Source organism: Merops nubicus, unplaced genomic scaffold (genome assembly GCF_000691845.1).
Source record: "Merops nubicus isolate BGI_N331 unplaced genomic scaffold, ASM69184v1 scaffold18479, whole genome shotgun sequence".
Taxonomy (NCBI): domain Eukaryota; kingdom Metazoa; phylum Chordata; class Aves; order Coraciiformes; family Meropidae; genus Merops; species Merops nubicus.
The window spans coordinates 2,418-20,524 of record NW_008633245.1 but is presented as its reverse complement, the minus strand read 5'-3'; the positions used below and the strand labels follow the sequence as shown (position 1 = coordinate 20,524).

General features: G+C 36.6%; 1 protein-coding gene across 1 annotated transcript; it reads right to left on the bottom strand.

Annotated features, from left to right (window-relative positions):
- Window positions 1–8: 8 nt before the first annotated feature.
- SGCE (sarcoglycan, epsilon) lies at window positions 9–16,017 on the bottom strand (the record flags this gene model as incomplete). Its single annotated transcript, XM_008948200.1, has 9 exons — window positions 9–84; window positions 793–819; window positions 1,571–1,782; window positions 3,558–3,720; window positions 5,478–5,676; window positions 6,502–6,574; window positions 9,478–9,635; window positions 11,738–11,860; window positions 15,913–16,017. Coding segments are annotated over 9 exons (1,136 nt in total), but the record flags the coding sequence as incomplete, so codon positions are not given.
- Window positions 16,018–18,107: the final 2,090 nt, after the last annotated feature.

Below are 18,107 nucleotides of genomic sequence, written 5' to 3'. Positions count from 1 at the left end.
GGCCAGGCCACCTCCCGGTTCTTGGACATGTCCCGCAGCTCTCTGCTCGACTTCTGTATGGCGCTGTGGTGCACCAGCTGGATGCTGCATCCCGCGGAAACAAAACAGCAAAGGCTGAATTCTTAAGCGCTCGGGCAAAACGCACGGGCTTCCACAACTATCATCTTTCTTAAAAGGAGGACTTCGACGCATGCTACAGACTCTACCGTGCAGCAATTACAGTAAACTTTTATAGAGTTAATTTAATAAATGGTGGATTTATTTAGTTTTTAAGGAAGTAATTATTCCATTAGATTTTGCTGTCTGAAGAAGTATTTTTCATAGAAGCCAAGACTTTGCAATTTATGGCTAATGTTCCGTTTATTTGCTGCAGTTAAAAGTTTTGGTTAACTCCCGATTCTTGTGGTACGTTTCTAGAAACTCATAGATTAATTTCAAGGCGCTCCATAGTATAGGCCCTGGATACCTTCCAGGATATTTGTTCTCCTGTCCACTGCCTTGAAGATATAGGCTGGGAAGTCCAATAACCAGGAGTTTAAATTACATATTAACGTATTTATTCTAACAGCACTCTTTTATTTTGAATTGACAGTCGTTAATTTCAAACCCTTTTTACTCTGGTCCTCTATCTTTGCCAAGACTCTGATTTAAAAGCAGCTTTCACATTTACGAATTAAACCATGGATTAGAAAGAGTGAAAGAAGATTATGACACACATGTATGAAGCATGACAAGCTACTGAGAATGAAAATTAAATGGTAAAAGAAAAATAACAGGAAAGAAGACACTTACTCTGGTGTTTGCATGTTTCTCTTTTCCCTAAAAACAAAACAAAATTTATGAATTAAATAATAGCATTGATAGTTGGAACATTAAATCTACCTGAAGATGGAAGTAGTACAAGATGTAGAAATGCTGACAACGTTACTGCTAAAGGCAACTTGGCAGCATTTGCAGCTGGGTGTGTGATGAGGCCTCGATGAACGCACATACAGAGATGTGACACTGATGCCAGACACACGCACAGACACACACACAGAGAAATGAAAACGCAAGCTGAAGAATAAGCTTCTGGCTAAAATAAATTCTGTGACAAAATGAAATTGTAGTTTGTGTAAGAAATGGCAGAAATTACGTTACTTGCTGCTTTCCTTTTATGGGTCTTTTTCTTTTATATCTAAATTCAGTTCACCTCAACCAGATCTATTTTAGAAAAGTTAGCATTTTAGAAATTACTTAATACTTCCCTGAATCAGTGGTCCTTTATTAGTATTTTATTTGTTTGGGGCATTTTAGAGAGTTGTGCACACGTGCAGATTTTGTGGAGTTTTGTGCGTATGCTGAGATTTTTAACCCTCTCAACTAGAATAATTAGAGGCCCTAGGTCCACTCTCTTGGAAATTACTGTATGTGCTTAGATGAGAAATACTGCAATATTTCAAGCAGGTATCTTTTGGCTCGTTTTAAGTGTTTTTAATGAACTGAATGGAATTATTCTAACAAATAGTCTTCTATGCATTACAACCTTAGAAAACTCTGCAACCGCTGATTAGCGTGCTAAGGTACTCACACTCCTTCCCGTCGGCAGCACATGATGTAGGCAAGGATTAGAAAAAGCACCAGTGCTACTGCCGAGGGCACCGCCAGTGTGATCAGGAAATCCGAGTAATAGTCTCTGCTTTTCAGCGTGTCAGAGGGTGGCTTGTACTCCCCACCGTCAGGTAATATCCCCTCTCCACGAACCACTTCCTGAAAGGTGGAAACTTGTTTTGTATTGTCCACCTGATACCCAGAAAAGAAAAAAAAAAAGAAGAAAAAAAAATTATATAACAAAGTAACAGAATGTAAAACCAGGCAGTATTTAACCAACAATAACATTTAAAGGAATCCATGTTACACATTTGACAAATTCGATACAATTTCATCGAATCACTTTTTCTAAATAAAACCTTAAATATTGTTGAAAGCTTCTGATCCATGTGGGAAGTAATATTACATTATTACTTGATTTTGTGCCTGCCAGAGACACTATGGTTTTTACAGATTAATTTTAGGGATCTCTCACACCAATAATATTTGAGTAAAAATTCAGTAAACACTTTCATTGCAAACTAACTATTTGATACTGATTTCTTTTTGATGAATTCATCCATTTCTTAGTAGTCTTCCTATATAGCAATACTGCCCTCTCTTGTATGAAGGTGGTAGAGATGAAGAGTGGAGTACCTAAAATTTCCTTCCTCCTCCTTCCTACTGAGCTTCATTTCCAGTGCTCAAAAAACTAAATGAAGAAGCATGAGCTGAGCTGCTGAGGACTGAGCAGCTCTGGTGGCCTCGCCCCCAACTCAATGCAGGAAGCACCCCAACAGAAGATGTGCATTTAGCTGATGAGAGCCAGAGTTCCAAGGGGTTTTTTTTCCTACCTCCTAAGGCTGCATTCCTGGTCACAAGTAATTTTTTTTATGTCTGTATCTAATGTGTCCAGAAATACAACCTCTTTTTTGCTACAGACTTCCATATTGCATTTAATTGATGGCCTTTCCCACATGACCTTTCCATTTTCTGCCTTAATTTTCTTGTATCTTCAGTTTGATATAGATTTTAAATTTCATCAGTGTTAGTTTTAAAACTCCCTCCAGATCACTAATGAAAGTAAATTACATTTGCCAACATTCTTGACCTTTTGCCTGACTCTTGCAACTGATGCTCATTTTTTTATAATTCACACTAAGTTATGAAACGGTGTTTTCACAACTTATGCAATGAATGAACAGGTTTTCATGGAATGCTAGAAATAATGATTTCTTGAGCTTCAGATGTGTTCATATAGCAGTACCAGACATTTTGACAAAAATTAATTTATGTATTCTCGACTCACGAATTCTGCAGGATCTTTTATGTTAGGTACACCAAGTTCCACCTGGGTGCTTGGCTGCATCTCAAACCCCAAGCAATGCATAACAAGTATTTATGCACTTACTGAGGTGACTGACAGAACCCCTCACATGGTGTGAGAACAAGCTGTCAGAGAAAAACATTAACAAGAAGGTGATGTAGTTTATGAGCCACTATGTCCTAACCAGCTGCTCTTCATTCTGCATGGATACTGTTGGCTATTCTTGTATTAGTGCACTATTCCTCTGCTGCTGCTTTTGAAATTCACCCTGTTTTCTACACACACGTACACATTTTGGGAAAGCAACTCGCAGTATTAGCAGGCCGCACTAATGAACTGCACCTAACTAAATAATTCTCCCCTTACTTTCAGTTCTGTAAGCTTTAGAGTTCTCCGATCATTTATATAAATCTCTGCTACTGAAAATTAGTATGGTGTTTCACTGGTGCTCAACTCAGATAGAGTTCAGCCCACATAATAAAATCCTTCTACAAGTTTAAGAGTGTCTGGTAGACAGGAAACAATGTCAGTCAGTCATGGTAACAGTGGAATTCAGCAAAGCCATATGGCAAGGCTGTCAAAACTCTTACCTAAATCCTCCCTGCCATAAAATACTGTATTTCTACAAGCATCATTTTAATGCAAAAATAAAATAACTCACCAGAGAGATTTTACACCAGTCAATATGGAATTGAGTACGAAATTTTTTATCACAGGTTATTAAAGGCTCCATTTCTTGACTGCATCTCAACTGATTTTGTGGGTTTTCCACTTCTCGTAAGCATGAAGAGAATGGAACATCTGCCCCAACCATAACATACACACTGCAGAAAGATGAGCGACAGACCATCAGGATATCCCCCACAAATCCCCAGAGGGCAATGACATACTCTTCCAAACATTATTACTGTACACTGTAACAGTCAGCTGTGCTTTAAAGCCTAAAATTACTTTTATTCTTTTTTTTCTTGATAGTATATTTCATCTGTGCCTCTGAATAACAGACTAAAATCAAAAGGATTTTTCTAGCTACTTATTACAAGGCATTCCGTTTTGCTGCAAAATGTAAATGTTTGCTTACCATCAGAGTTGTTCGTTTGTATGAAGTCCTAGAGCTCCAAGTGTAGGTTCCTCACATAAGTAAATCAGTACTACTTTTGAAAATTGCATTAAATTGTTTAATTATATCTTAAGAAAATCTTCTATCTTGCTCAGCATAGTATTTTTAAAGAGTCTCTTCCCATGTTTTCCAATAAGATTCACAAGGACTAGTTATTTCTAAACCTAATTCTAATATGAACCTGCCAAAGTCTCCAGCTTCTCGTATGAGATTCCATACTGTAGCTGTACACTGCCAACAAAATTTGCAGAATACTGAAAGCTGAATGTAAACTTTACTTAGCAGTACAGTACATAAAATAAGAGCAAATGTGGTAATCATAGTATTAATTTTCATATTTAAATGTGTAGAATGCTGCTGGAAAATACAGTCTGCTACACCAGGTAAAAATATATCAATGGGTCCTAAAACAGAAATGAGGTCCTCGTTGCCATTAGGTATATTTGGTGGTATCTAACTAAATGTTTGAAATGTAGCCACTTGTATTAAGCGGCTCTGCTATTACTCTGGCTGGTACAGAAGCCACTTTCCTTCTTTATATGTGTTCAAAAACTCCAGGTGCACAAAAGCACTCTGAAACAACAATATTTTCTACACACATCTCAGATTGAGACCTCTCAGCTCCTTCTTAGATAATATTTGACCCTAAAATATTTTAAAAAAACTAAAATAACTAAGCACATTTATTTTTGCCAGGGAAAAGCATGGCCACAACCATCTTCTGGAAAGACTGAATCCTTATTAGTTTCTAAGTGACATATCGTAATTCAGAACAGGATTTATGGCCACGAATCATTACTGGAAATAACTAATTCCTGCAGTTTACACTCAGTAAAATTCCCAATTTTAATTTAACAAAATTTAACAAAAATATCTAAATTCCTCAGATACCTCAGCTTCTCACTTTCAGATGGAAGTCCACAGTGCTCTTGAAGCACATAATTAAGTATCACTAAGTAAAAGTACAGCTATGAATGACACTTAAATGCTAACTGCTCTTAGACATCTAAGTGCCTTTGTAACCTATGCTCCATCACACCTTGTTGCAAAATTTGGAGTTTTGTGAAATTGGAATTATTAAATACTGGAAAAGCATGCCAAACGACTGCTCAGAAGTAAGACTGGATATATATAATAGCTACATAATACGTATATTTAGTAGTAACTGGTTTATAATTCATTGAACTTGACCCCCAAATCATTCCAATATTCTTTCATTACCATTTTAATATTCCTTGGATTGTAAAATCAACCTGTCAGAAGTGTTGCCTGCTAAACTGATAAACTCACGCTATAAAGTGGGGTCAGAACATCAGTAAACTTTTCATATCTAATACCCATCTGGATCTCCAAAATATAAAGCAGCAATTGCAAAGTTTCTAGAAAATCTGAAAAATATGAAGCTTTTCAGTAAGGGAAAAAAGAGCCAAGCAGAAGCATTGGACTGACAGGTGTGCTTACCCCTCTTTCATGTCATTAATGGGAAGTGGGACTCTCCCTCCCCGGTCAAGGGCTGAAGTGATGTTTATGGCATTCAAGCGCTCCGGCTGCCACACGTTCTTCACTGCTCCGAGGAAGTCTCCAAGAACTTCACTTGCCAACATCTCCTCCACATTCATGTTCCTGATGAAGAACTCCGCTTGATACGGCAAAGGAAAGTCTGGTTGTGAGGAAAGGAAGGGTTCTGCCTTACACAAAGGTTCCATTGCCAAGTGTTTGAAGCAATGACGAGTAATAAGTAATACACCTTTCCAAAAATCTTGTGTTTAAACTAGCTCACTTGGAACCTGCTGTGATTATGTTTGTTTTAATAGTACTGTCAGCTGTTACTTAAGGTGAAAACCACTGACTATTTATAAAGGAACTGGGATATGAAAGAGCAGGCTAGAAGAAAAGTCTCAGCTGGTAAATCTTCATTCAAAAGATAAAATCATATTCATGCTAATTTGGGGGTCTAAACTGATCTGCAGTGACAATGGATTCCAACCTGCAGTACTCCAGACTACATATATAGATACGTATATAAATATGATGAAAAGAACTGATCTTAAAGATACAAACTATTCAATTTTTTTAAAATTCAAATGTCTATATATGCCATAACCTGTTGTTTTCTGAATCTGCCTATACAACTGTTCTCTGCATAGAGAACATGCAGAACTAAGCAAACTAAATAACATGCAGACAGTTAAATACTTCAGGAAAGGTTCACTTGAAAAGACAAGGAAAAAAATGGAAATTAATTATTAAAAAACCCAATTTTTTTTTACAAATGAAGAATCTTTCTTACCTGGCAGAAATGATTCAATTTCTTTTTATCTAAATTAAGAGGGAAAACTCTCTTACTTGCCCCTTGTGCCCCCACATCTGGCTTGAACACCAGACAACTATTTTACTTTAATTTTTTAATCTTCAAAGAATAAGCGCTCATAAGATGTTTTCGCTTACTTAATTCAAAACACAACAAGCTATTTTCTGTACATACCTTCTGCTGACATTATATTAATGATCAAATTATGCCTTGCTGTCTCAAAGGTACGTCTGTTATATGCAGTGATCTGGAATAAACAAAATAAAGATAGATATGATTGCAAAACAACAACTCAAATATGAAAAACAGGTAATGAAACATCAATGAAAATTAAATTGACATTTATAAATGCTTATCAACTTTTAAATGCTTTGCCTCCTTATTTTGAAATGTATGAACATTCATTCATTAATATAAAATTTGAAGGGTAAGATCAATTTACTGTATACAGTCAAGGTACTGGAATTTTCTTGACCAGTGTATAGCCAAATACAGTTATCAAAGGGATGTATTATGAATATAACTTATTTTGGATCAGACAAAAGCAATTTGCCATACCTGTGCATTCTTCCTTTTCTGCCATCTTTAAGAACAACCATAAGCAAAGACTGGTATCTCCATTCACCCTTCCATTCTCCACCCCTCTCCACCAATACCGTAAGATCTACATTCAGTGATAGCTCCCAGGGAGCTAAACTAGATGGGAGACATTTAAAGGAAAGATTGTTGGAATCCCAGCAATTCTAATCATTGGGATTGAGATTTAATTTTCGCTCTAGCCCCACTGAAGACATATTCCATGAAAGGATTCACAAACATTGCTTTAACACAAGTAGTTTTTCAAAGCAACCCAGAATCTGTAGAGGAACTGAAAGCTAGTAGGTAGATGCAGCATTAATGACTCATTTTTGGAAACCTATGCCTTCATGATCAAATTACACGAGGATACCAATCTTATAGTTTAAATAAATGTGATGCCTAAATTTCTCACAAGTGGTTATTCCTCAGTGTGACTGTACTCCAAAGTTGTACTAAATCAGTGCTCACTGATAAGAAATACAGAATGAGGCTGGAAATCAGTACAATTCTCTCTACATGTATTGTTCCTGAAAGGTGGTAGATCTTTCACAAAGCAAACTGAAATAGACTAATGTTCTTCCTAATTTTAGACTTTAGTTAACTCATTTAAAGGACAAATGAGAGGCAGAGGAGTGGCAATAGTTGGAAAACTATGTTGCCTCTCCACAAACAGCTACAAAGCACACAGATTACTAAATGAAAGTAACAGATGTTGCACTTCCTTTAAGGGATTGAAATCCAAAGGAAAAATGCTCTGGAATATCTTCTGCAGGTTAAGTCTAGAAGGAAAAGCTTACCTGACAAAATTGCACCTTATGTAATGCAACAATTTCATTATCAAATGAATAGAAAATAAATTCCTGAGATTTTTCAACTCCTTGATTCTGTTAATTTTTCAAAGGGTTGTTTCAACAGTAGTTTAAACATTAATACTTAGAAAACCTAAGTATTAAACCTAAGTCCCTGGCTGTACCAGCTCTATACAGCAAGGTGACAGTACCCACTTTGGGTCTGCACTCCAGCAGTGAGAGTTGCCTGTGTGGACCACGGACCTGTACCAAGTGATGGTGACAGTGGCAAAAATTGCCTCTGAACTAAAACATTGATTCACCACAACCGGACTGTGCACAGTGCACAAAGCTGAGCCCAGGAATCTCACCTACTCTATTGCAGTGCTGTGCATAATGTTAGACTCTTCTGATGATGAGGTCTCCTCCAATTTATTGACCTAACCATGACATCACCTCAGGAATTACAACACAATGACAGATATATTCAGGCCAGGAATATGCAACCACTCCTCTCAGATGGCACTAGGAAGTAGACGGAATGCAATCTGTCCTCCTCAAGTACTACAGAATTAATTTAAAAGCCACATGTGAGAGGGCACTGCAATGAATTGATCTGCATGCTAAGCAAGTAGTTCGAATGTAGGCTTGGGGTCACACTTGTAATGGACATCTTGATTGATATAGATTCTATAATCTAAATATTTTAAATAATGGTTTCCTCCACAGAAAGCTAAATGAAGTCTGCAAGTACTTCTGCACATGATTAGAAGATGTGATTAGTCCTGCTGAGATCAAAACTGAATCATGTACAGAATTAAGCATGGGTGAAATTATCTACATCGTAACCTAGGATTTATAGATGTCATTCTTGAGGAAGAACAAATATATGAAATGCAATTCAGAAAAAAAGAAAGTCATCAAGGGTTTAAGACCAATATACTGCTGAAACAGCAAAATGGCTGGAGCAAGTTAATGAGCAGATTTTCCTTAACACAGCGAACCACACAGCCCAATTCAGTCTGCTACGATGTGCGTGGCAGAAAATACAGTCCTTTTTCCCTTCCAATGGCTGCTCAGTGAATAATATAACTGGTGCTTTTAAACATTTGCATAACTGTTCAAAAACAAAGTAGTGGGTATTGTTGTTTTTACACTTCTAAGAGTAGAACTAAAAACATCTAACTGCTAATATACGCTAATTAAAATTAAATCTATCAATAAACATGAATAATGAACCAGATATTTGATGAAAAATAATTTCATTTAAAAAAAAAAACCAAACCCCAAACCTGTTTAGTGACTGAACACTGTATTTTCCAGTCAGGAAAAGTCTAGCCCATATTTAGGGAATAATGATACAAAGTTCAGAATTCAAACATCCTTCAAGTACAGTTGCTCACAAATACCTCTGCCCATCATATTTTGAGCACAACTTTAATATGTTCACAATTAACTGAAATGAAATGCCTCTTAGAAAGATGAAGGGGAAGAATATAAAGGTATTTCATTGAGGAATATTAAGCTTAAATGGTTATTGCTTTTTACTAGTTTTATCTTAAAAGTAAAACACGAAATGTCTTATAACTTGGCTTTCTCTCAAAAGAGGATATAATGGTAGCTAAGAGAAAATGTTAGCATCACAAGTCCTTGTCCCTGTCTTATAATACTTTTTTTAAACTGTAATTAACTTTTCAAAAAAAAAGTAATAATGCTTGTTGAAAATTCAGAATCTTATACTCTAAAACAAAAGAAATTTTTTTGAACCTTTAAAAGAAAATACCTCAATGATCGTTGGTTTGCCCACATTTTCTACCGTTGGTGAGCCATACAGCACCCCATCACTGTATGGTGTCCTCTGGATATAGCGTAGCCATCCAGGTCTGTCAGGGTAACCCATTAGGTTGGTATTAAATGTTATAGGATCATTACTTATTTCACCTAGATAAGAAAAAATATTTTAGAGCATTGAAAAGAGAATACCACGCACTTCAATTTTGATGTTTCCATTAGAAAATCTTATTCTGTCTTCCAGTCGTCTTCTAAACATTTGCCAAAAAAAAAAAAAAAAATTAAATTGCTAGACTTCACCTTAGCAGAAATATGTGAAGTCCTACTCAGAACTTGTAAATATTAAGAAATTCCTATCTGAAAAGTGTAACCAACTGCTAAGATTAATGTGCGGGTACTTCATAAGAGTCCTGGCTAACTCTGTGTGCTTGCACTCATCTAGTCCAATTTCTAAGGCCTAGAATTGAAACACCTAAACTCCTTATCTTATTTCTGTTTTTAATAATGGCTCTGGAGACCAAATGTACCTGGGCATCCTTACTGTAAAAAAGTGGCTGTGTAATCACTAATGTCTGAAAGCAGAAACTGAGCCCTCTGGAGAAAGAACAGCTGTCATCTCCTCCAGAGAAGAACAAAACTGACACCTGTTGCCAAAGGATAACTAGTTTCCAGGCATGCATCTACACATCTAGCTGTGAGTAAAAAAAGACTAGAACCACACCAAACCATCACTAGAGTGTAATTCAACTTTCCTTGTCATGCACTTGGGACACCCCAGTAATCTAATCTATTGCAATCATAATAAAATTCCCATCATCACAAATGATTTGGGGAAAAAGCCGAAAGCCACCTGTGATACATTCTGGTTTGCCCTTCATCAAGGTAGGCCATGCTAATGATCCAACACAGCAGACAACAATAAAAAGACCATGGTAACAATCACACAGTAAATTTCTGATGTTTTCACGATCGTCTACGGGTACAATTTCAGCAGTAGCTGAAATCAGATTCATGCTGCCTTCGAAATCACACGGATGCCAAGGCAGGCTGGGGCTGTAAGGATTCCGAAGGCAATCCGTCTTCAGTAAAATCCCTAAGTTTATTCCACCTATGTGCCAAAATCGGGAGAAAATTGGGTCAGAGGCAAACTTCACTCTGCCAGTCATTGTTTAATGAAGTGAAGACTCAGGTGTACATATCAGAAAAAGCATCTATTTTTCAAGGAGCAGAGATTTAAAAAACTTTGGGTTCATTCATGACAAAATTTAACCAATGCAAACAGAAGCTTATTCTTTCTTTAAAGTGAGTTTTGAAAATAGTACTCTCCAATCAATTCAAAAGCTTATTAGTGAAACAGGCTTTGCTTATGTGTATACCATATCTTTATGTAGGTTATTCCTATTTTTTATAGGAAAATAAAATAGCTGTATTTATATGTATTTATATGAATAGGATATATTTAGACATTTATTATTCCTTTTCATTGTTGATAACTAGGTGGGGCAGATTGCTCTCTCCTTCTCTTCCCTCCTCCACTGATTGCTCCCACATATTCTAACTGCCAGCGATAAACTCTTTAGGTTTGTCTTAGGTGTACGTCAAAACATTGTACTCAGGAGATCACAGCTCTTTTTTCTAAAAACTAAATTGGTGGACTAAAATACAGACACTGATACATCTAGATTACTTACTAACATTAAACTGTTACTAAATACAGGAAGAAGACTGAATTCAAAGGAGCATTTGTTTTAAATGAATGAAAACATCACTATGTAATCTCATATTTGATTTTATGTTCTGTTTTGTCTCAAGTTTACCCCCTCAAGTGCTCCTTCATATAGCCTGATGCATACTAGCACTTTTAGCAGATGTAATTATTCAGATAAATAGCACTTTTAACAGACATAATTATTAAACTTACGTGACTTCGTATTTAATGCAAAAGTGAAGAAAAGGTATACTTCCTAATCTCAGATGCACTATCATACCTTCCCAAATCAAGTCCATTTTTCACAATACACCATTATATCCATCTTTTCATAAACGACGATCACAAACCAGAATGTTTTAAACATGTAGGACCGTGTATTTTATTTCATTTGAAGATATTTCCGCAGAAACTAAAAACTACCCCTTGTGTGTTCTATGCTGAACTGTAAGGTATACTAAATAGACCTGATATTTTTTTTTTTTTAACCTTTGTTTTCCCCCCTGCATTTTTATATAATATGGAAGATGTTAGCATCCCATACCAGGCTTTGGGTAAGGAGGAAATTCCCCCTTAAAGTACTCTCTCTCCAAAACATGAACAAAAAGAACTCCAGCAGAAGGGTATACATTCCGATCAGAGTGCACCTTAGACAGAATCGTGTACACTGAAAAGCAGAAGGAAAGATAAGAGACAGAAAAAAGCAAAAATGAGACATGCTCTGGATAATACAGCATGCATTTCAACAGCTATGTGGGCAATCTGGGAGAAGGAAAGCAACAAATATTAGATACCTGTTAATACATTTTTTAAAAGGTTGCACAGATTTAAGAAGAGAACACAAGAGCAAACCCTCTCTTTGCCCAGGGATCCCTTCCAACACTGCAGTAAAACAAAACCAGCTATGTTAGCATTTCAGAAGCTGCACAAGCTCTTTATTTTTATTGCCGCAGAAAACCCCAAACAAATGAGGGACACTATTGTAATTTTATAGTTTGTTTATTTGTAACATTACATTAATAAAAAGGTATTGATTGAATGATACAATTGTGTTTTCTTGATATTTTACATAATAAGGAACATGAGAAATACAGAAGAACCTTACCCATCAGTGGTACTGACCCCTCACTGAATGGAAATGGCAGATTTTTCAGCTCTTGGGCAGAAAAGTTCAAAGCAATTCACTCAGCTGAGGTTACCAGAGTTCTTATAGCTAGACTTGCTTAGACCAGCAAGTTCAGACAACATATATCTAAAAACCTACCTAGAGAGTCCATTATTGAAGATATTGTGCTTACATTGAAGGATAAAACAGAAGGACACTGGCAGTTATAAGCCAGTAAAGTGTTACTGATTCCTAACAAAAAAAAAATGAAGACGTATTTTATAGGGCTCAGAATTAAAAACCTAAAGGAACCAAGTTAGAACCACCAGCATATGTAAAAGCAATATGCTATTTTTTATGTAAAAGCAATATGCTATTTTTTATGTAATTACAAATTTAGTTGAAAAAGGCCAATCTTATTTAGGTATAACAAATTTGACACAGTACTATATACACATTTTAATGAATCAGAAGAATATAAAAAATCATTACGATATATTAAATGGGGAAGAAACCACTTCATTGACAAGTTTAAAAATTCAAGTATAAATGGAGAATACTGATCTAATAGGTATTCTTCATGGTGCCGCAGCACGACACACTGTAGGTCATTGTACGATTCCCTATTACTACTCAATTTTAAGTCAATGCCCTGAAAGAATCAATCATTGCTGACAATTCTTGTCAGTGAGATGAGGATTACACAAACAGTAGGCAAAGGCAAGTCACAGATACAGAGACACACAGCTACCTGCCCTGCGTGCTAAACGGAAAGAAACTCTGAGAACTCACACCTCTGAACAAAGATTACAGGCCACCCAGCACGGGCTGCTGTCACGGGGAGAAGTGACTCCAAAACACTCGAGAGTCATCGTAACAAACTCGTAGGAACAGCCCCGTGCCTCCTAGAAGATAAAAGGTCTAATTTCAACTCTTGAATCAATATGCACGATACATTCAACATGCGGATCACGCTCATGCAGTTTTCTAATCCTTGTAGAATTTTGCCAGCATTATTATTATACAAACCTTCTTATACCAACTTAAAACTCACTTACTTAAAACTTACTTCTTACTTTAAAAGCCACTCCTAATTAGGCATTAATTACAGGCATTCTATCCCTCTCATCACGTACTCCATGTGGAATCTATCTCACCTAATTTTAGATGCCTACAGAAACAACATCCACCACTGAGTTAGTCAGGCTCCTTTTATAGTCAGTGGAGAAGAAACAGACTCTTCTAGGGGCTGATTAATTTGATTTTGCCTGTAAACTGAGATGAATCATGTCCTAGATTTCTAACTACACAGAGTAGATCTCCACTGACTGCAGAGGCAGCCAAGAGGAGATACAGACATCTGTTAACATAGACCTCTACATTTAGTTACACACTTCCCACTCTTTGAGCCTGATACTGCAGAATCTATAATCTCAAGCTCTGGATATACTACTGATCAAGTTCTACAGCAGTTCCTTTTTCCCACTTTTGGAAAATCTCTTTTAACACAGTACTGAACAGAATAACTTCCCAATAAATTTACCCTAAAGACAAAATTAAAATGGATCTTTAAATTTAAATAGTTTATTACAATTTAGTGTGTTCAATAAACTAGTTACTGTAATTTTAATTATGTCAGCTTCATTTAAGTACAGTAACATAGTGATTTGAGTTGTATAATTAAAATCAGTAAATTGATGACCCAAAATATTTCTACAATCACTTCTGTAAATTAACTGTAAACAGAGCAAAGAAACTAATCTCCTTCAAAATATTTTCCGGAAAAGCTGGAAAAAGTAAATTTATAACAGTAATAGAGAAACAAAGCTGACAAAAATACAGTGGCTGGCTGTAAAAGCATCAAATATCTAGAAAAATCCAATTTTCCACTTCTGATGCTTTGACTCTATGATGAAAATCCATTTCAGACAGGAAAAACTGAAAAAGTCATGTATATTTTCTCCACAAGCAAGTTTTAGAAAGGAAGAAGGATAACAGAATAGCTACTCAAGAAAACCCACAATGTAACATACTTCTGTCTTTTACAGGAAATTTCTTGACACCACTAAATGCCTGCTTATTCCCAATAATGAGATGTTCTCTGTTGCTGAACTAAGCTACCAATAAGGGCTTCAGGCAGCCATAACACAGTGATCTTTGTGCAAGACTAAAAATGCCTCTCAGAAGGAAAAAAACCCACAAACTTATTTCGTCTTATAATGACAAACACATTGAAATGACAAGTATGGAGATCGAGAACTTGAAAGTTCTTGCCTCTCTTGCCAGAGAAGCCCTCTTCCTTTTCCCCTAGGAAGTTCCTTCAAAATCAGAAGGAAAATGGTTGAATCTTCAGCCCACTACAGCAACCACTCTTTTGAAGCAAGTATCGAAGCAAGTGAAATGCTACTTTCTTCAGAAGCTTTTAGAACTTGTGGTTATTTTCCTAACTGGTGCTGAATGTGTAATCATCTTCAGTGATCTAGGAATGAAAATGAATACACTTGTCAACTTCTAGAAGCTCATCTAACACAACAGATTGCCAGGTGTAAATTGCCCAGGCAAGTTCCCTGCATTAGATAAAAATCTTGGGTGCTGTGAAAGGCTTCTGTAAAACTAACTATGGGAAATTAATAATCTTCACTCCATCAGATCACAACAGATCCTTGCAGAATAAAGAGTTATCAGCTGCCTTGACAGCAATGTTTTCTTCTTTCTTGTTTCTAGGTACCTTGGAGGACTTTTTACATAGATCCCAAGGTGCAGAGACATAGAAAGGTTAGAAGTTCTGAAGACTTGGAAAGAAGCAAATGAATTTGGAACCAAAGATTGTAAAACAGGTCACTTTTTTTGAAACGTACAGAATCTGTCCTGGTTGCTCTTCTTGCAGGTCTTGAACATGAGCACTGCCAGCAATTCAGCTAGGATTCTATCAGCCTCCAGCCCAGAGCCTGTTATTAAATACAGACGACCCCCGTCTCCAGAAATTTCAGCAGATTTACCGTATTGGTTGAAGCCTGGGTGTTGATGATCCTCAGGAAAACATCCATCAGTACATTTTTTCTGGGAGCTACAATGAGATCTCTCCCCACTGACTTTTAGCACATGAAGCACAATCCCAGAAATGACTTGATTTGAGGGCCAATTCAGATTGCCTGCCTGGATGGGCAACCAGTGCAAAGCCTTTTCTCAGCTAGCGTACACTTGCTACAATAGTCTATGTGCACTTGCATGAATGACAGTAAAATAAGTCTTTTTACGTACATATTTGAGAAGGTTTTTTTAAGAAATTGTTACAGAGAAGTTATTGTATTAAGCGAGCTGCAGAGCTACCTCCAAGCAGCCAGCTGTGACAAGACAATGCGCAGCATTAGGTGTGCACACAGCCACGGCTTCAAGCAAAGCTACAGGAGCACGAAAAGTTGGGTAAGACTCACAAAACACACGCAGGTCTGTGAATGTTTAAAAGATTGAAGAAATGCAAAATTTTCCAGACTACTTACCTTAAAACAGCACCTTATTTCTAAAAACAAGGACATGACTGGAAAAGCAAGAGTAATATTAAAAGCAGATTTGACTGAACCAACATGGGATGTAAATTTACAACCTAAACTCACCATTCTTCTCAACAGCCTTTATTCTGCTGATAATATAACTGTGGGCTTGCTTAGTCGTCCAGTTAACTGTTCCATTACTGCCATCAGCAGAGCTTAACAAAAAAGCTTTTCAAAATAAAACAAATGCAAAAATAAAAATTAGTCAGATCAACAGACTCCCACAAACCAAGTACCAAATGGGATCAGAGGCCTTCGAAGCCAGGTTTTGGTTTTAGTCAGAATTTATGAACCTCAGATTAAAGAAAATGGTGATGTTTGGTTTGAATATATGCATACAATAACATTTCTGACAGTCTCCTTTTTGACATTCGTTTTTCTAAATAACACAAGTTTACATTACATGCTTAAACCTTTGCAAACACTTCTACTGACACAATTACGTTGATAATAAAGATGATGAAGAGCATTCTCTGATAAATACATTTGCACTGGCAAAACCTCATATATAGACAAAGACATATCTAACATTACTTTCACTGGCATAGTATATTTTGGCCAAAGTAGGGCAAGTAATATAACCAAGAGCACAGCTTTGCCTATATAATGAGGCTGATCACCTTGCTGGCAGGCACAACCAATAACAGATTTGAAAAAAGGACCAGTAAAAATGGTTGTCTTCCACCCACACAGCCAGAAAAGAGCTTGATCAGTGCAGCAGAAGATGCAAAAAGGCTTAAATGTGGGGAGGTGCAAATGATCACAGGAGACTGAAGGCAGCTGTTGAGCTGACAGACGCAGTTTCAGCAGTAGCAGAACTGCCTGAGAAAGCTCCCTCCTCCCACTTTTTGTTCTTTTTTTATCTTTCTTCTGTGATGAATAACAGAGGTATCAGCTGTTTGGAGGGAAAGAATTGCAGTCAGATGCTAAGAAAGGGAAAGCTGCCACAATGAATAGTCTTCCTTTTGAAATAGTTTGGGAGCAAGAACTCATGTCAAACTCCAGTTAAAAGCTGTTACCAGATTAGCACCTTAACTTTCTTGTAAATATAGCAATGTCAGAAGCAAACAAGTAGAAGTACCTGTGCTCAGATACAACCATTTGCAGGAAGAAACGTACACTTACTCAAAAGTGTACAAATATAATTTACACAAGAAGCTTAAACATCTGTGGAAACTTCTGCTGGCACAGTTACACAGGTCAGCTGTCACATCACTGATAACCGCATTCTCCAAACAGAATTTAGGAGGCCAAACAGATCTGGATCAAGCAGTAATCATGACATGCAAATAATCTCTGCATGTGAGGCATTTATTAATGATAATTTACCCAAAAGACCTAAAATTGAAGAAGGAATGTAACACAAAGCATGTGCTTGAATTACCATAGCAACAAAATCACATTTCTAAATTACTAATTTCTGTTAAGTTTCTTTAGATGTACAATACACACCAAGGGTCTGACTAAACAAAAAGATATTCTTCACATCCACTGTTTTACATCTGCTTTGCCACGCAGACAACTTTCTCACTGCTGAATTCATCTGCATATATTGCAAGTCTTAATAGAACACCTTCCGCGGGATTATCCAACTCAGAACGGCTTATGACCTTTACTGTAAATTTTCTATAATTCTTGGAACATTCAAGAAATTCCATGAAGGTAAAATAAAGTTGTTCCAATATTTCAACAGGGTAAGCTGGGCAGAGGCTTGTCGGCTACAAACCAACACCAAGGAAAACAATTCACACAAGATTTGATTACTGAATTATTAAATGGAGAAGAGTATTACACTTACCAAAGTCAACAAGGATTTAATGCCTTTTTATTGACACTTTTGATGAGCCCACAAGCTTTTCCTGACAAAGATAGCAATAATGATGTTACCCCAAGATATACAGCATGTCTGTCACTTAGCACTTTGAGAAATGAAATACAAAAATCATTCCAGCATACTTAAATGGAATAAATAAAAAATATTTAAATAAAACACAACAAACAACAAAGACAGACAGGTTCCCAGATGTACTTTTTAAATAAAAATCATCAATAGATATCTTTGATATGAGGTCACAAGCTGTGCTAGGTTTAGCTGTGGCTACTGTAGAAGTTACCTATCCACACGTCCAGCCTAGAGTGCTTTTCACAGGGGAACTGGAAAAGCAACCAGGTGACTGCTTCCAAATCCTAAAGTTTACAGTGTGATATTTTATTAAAAATATATATCAACATCTACTCATTTTCAAATGGCAGGTGTG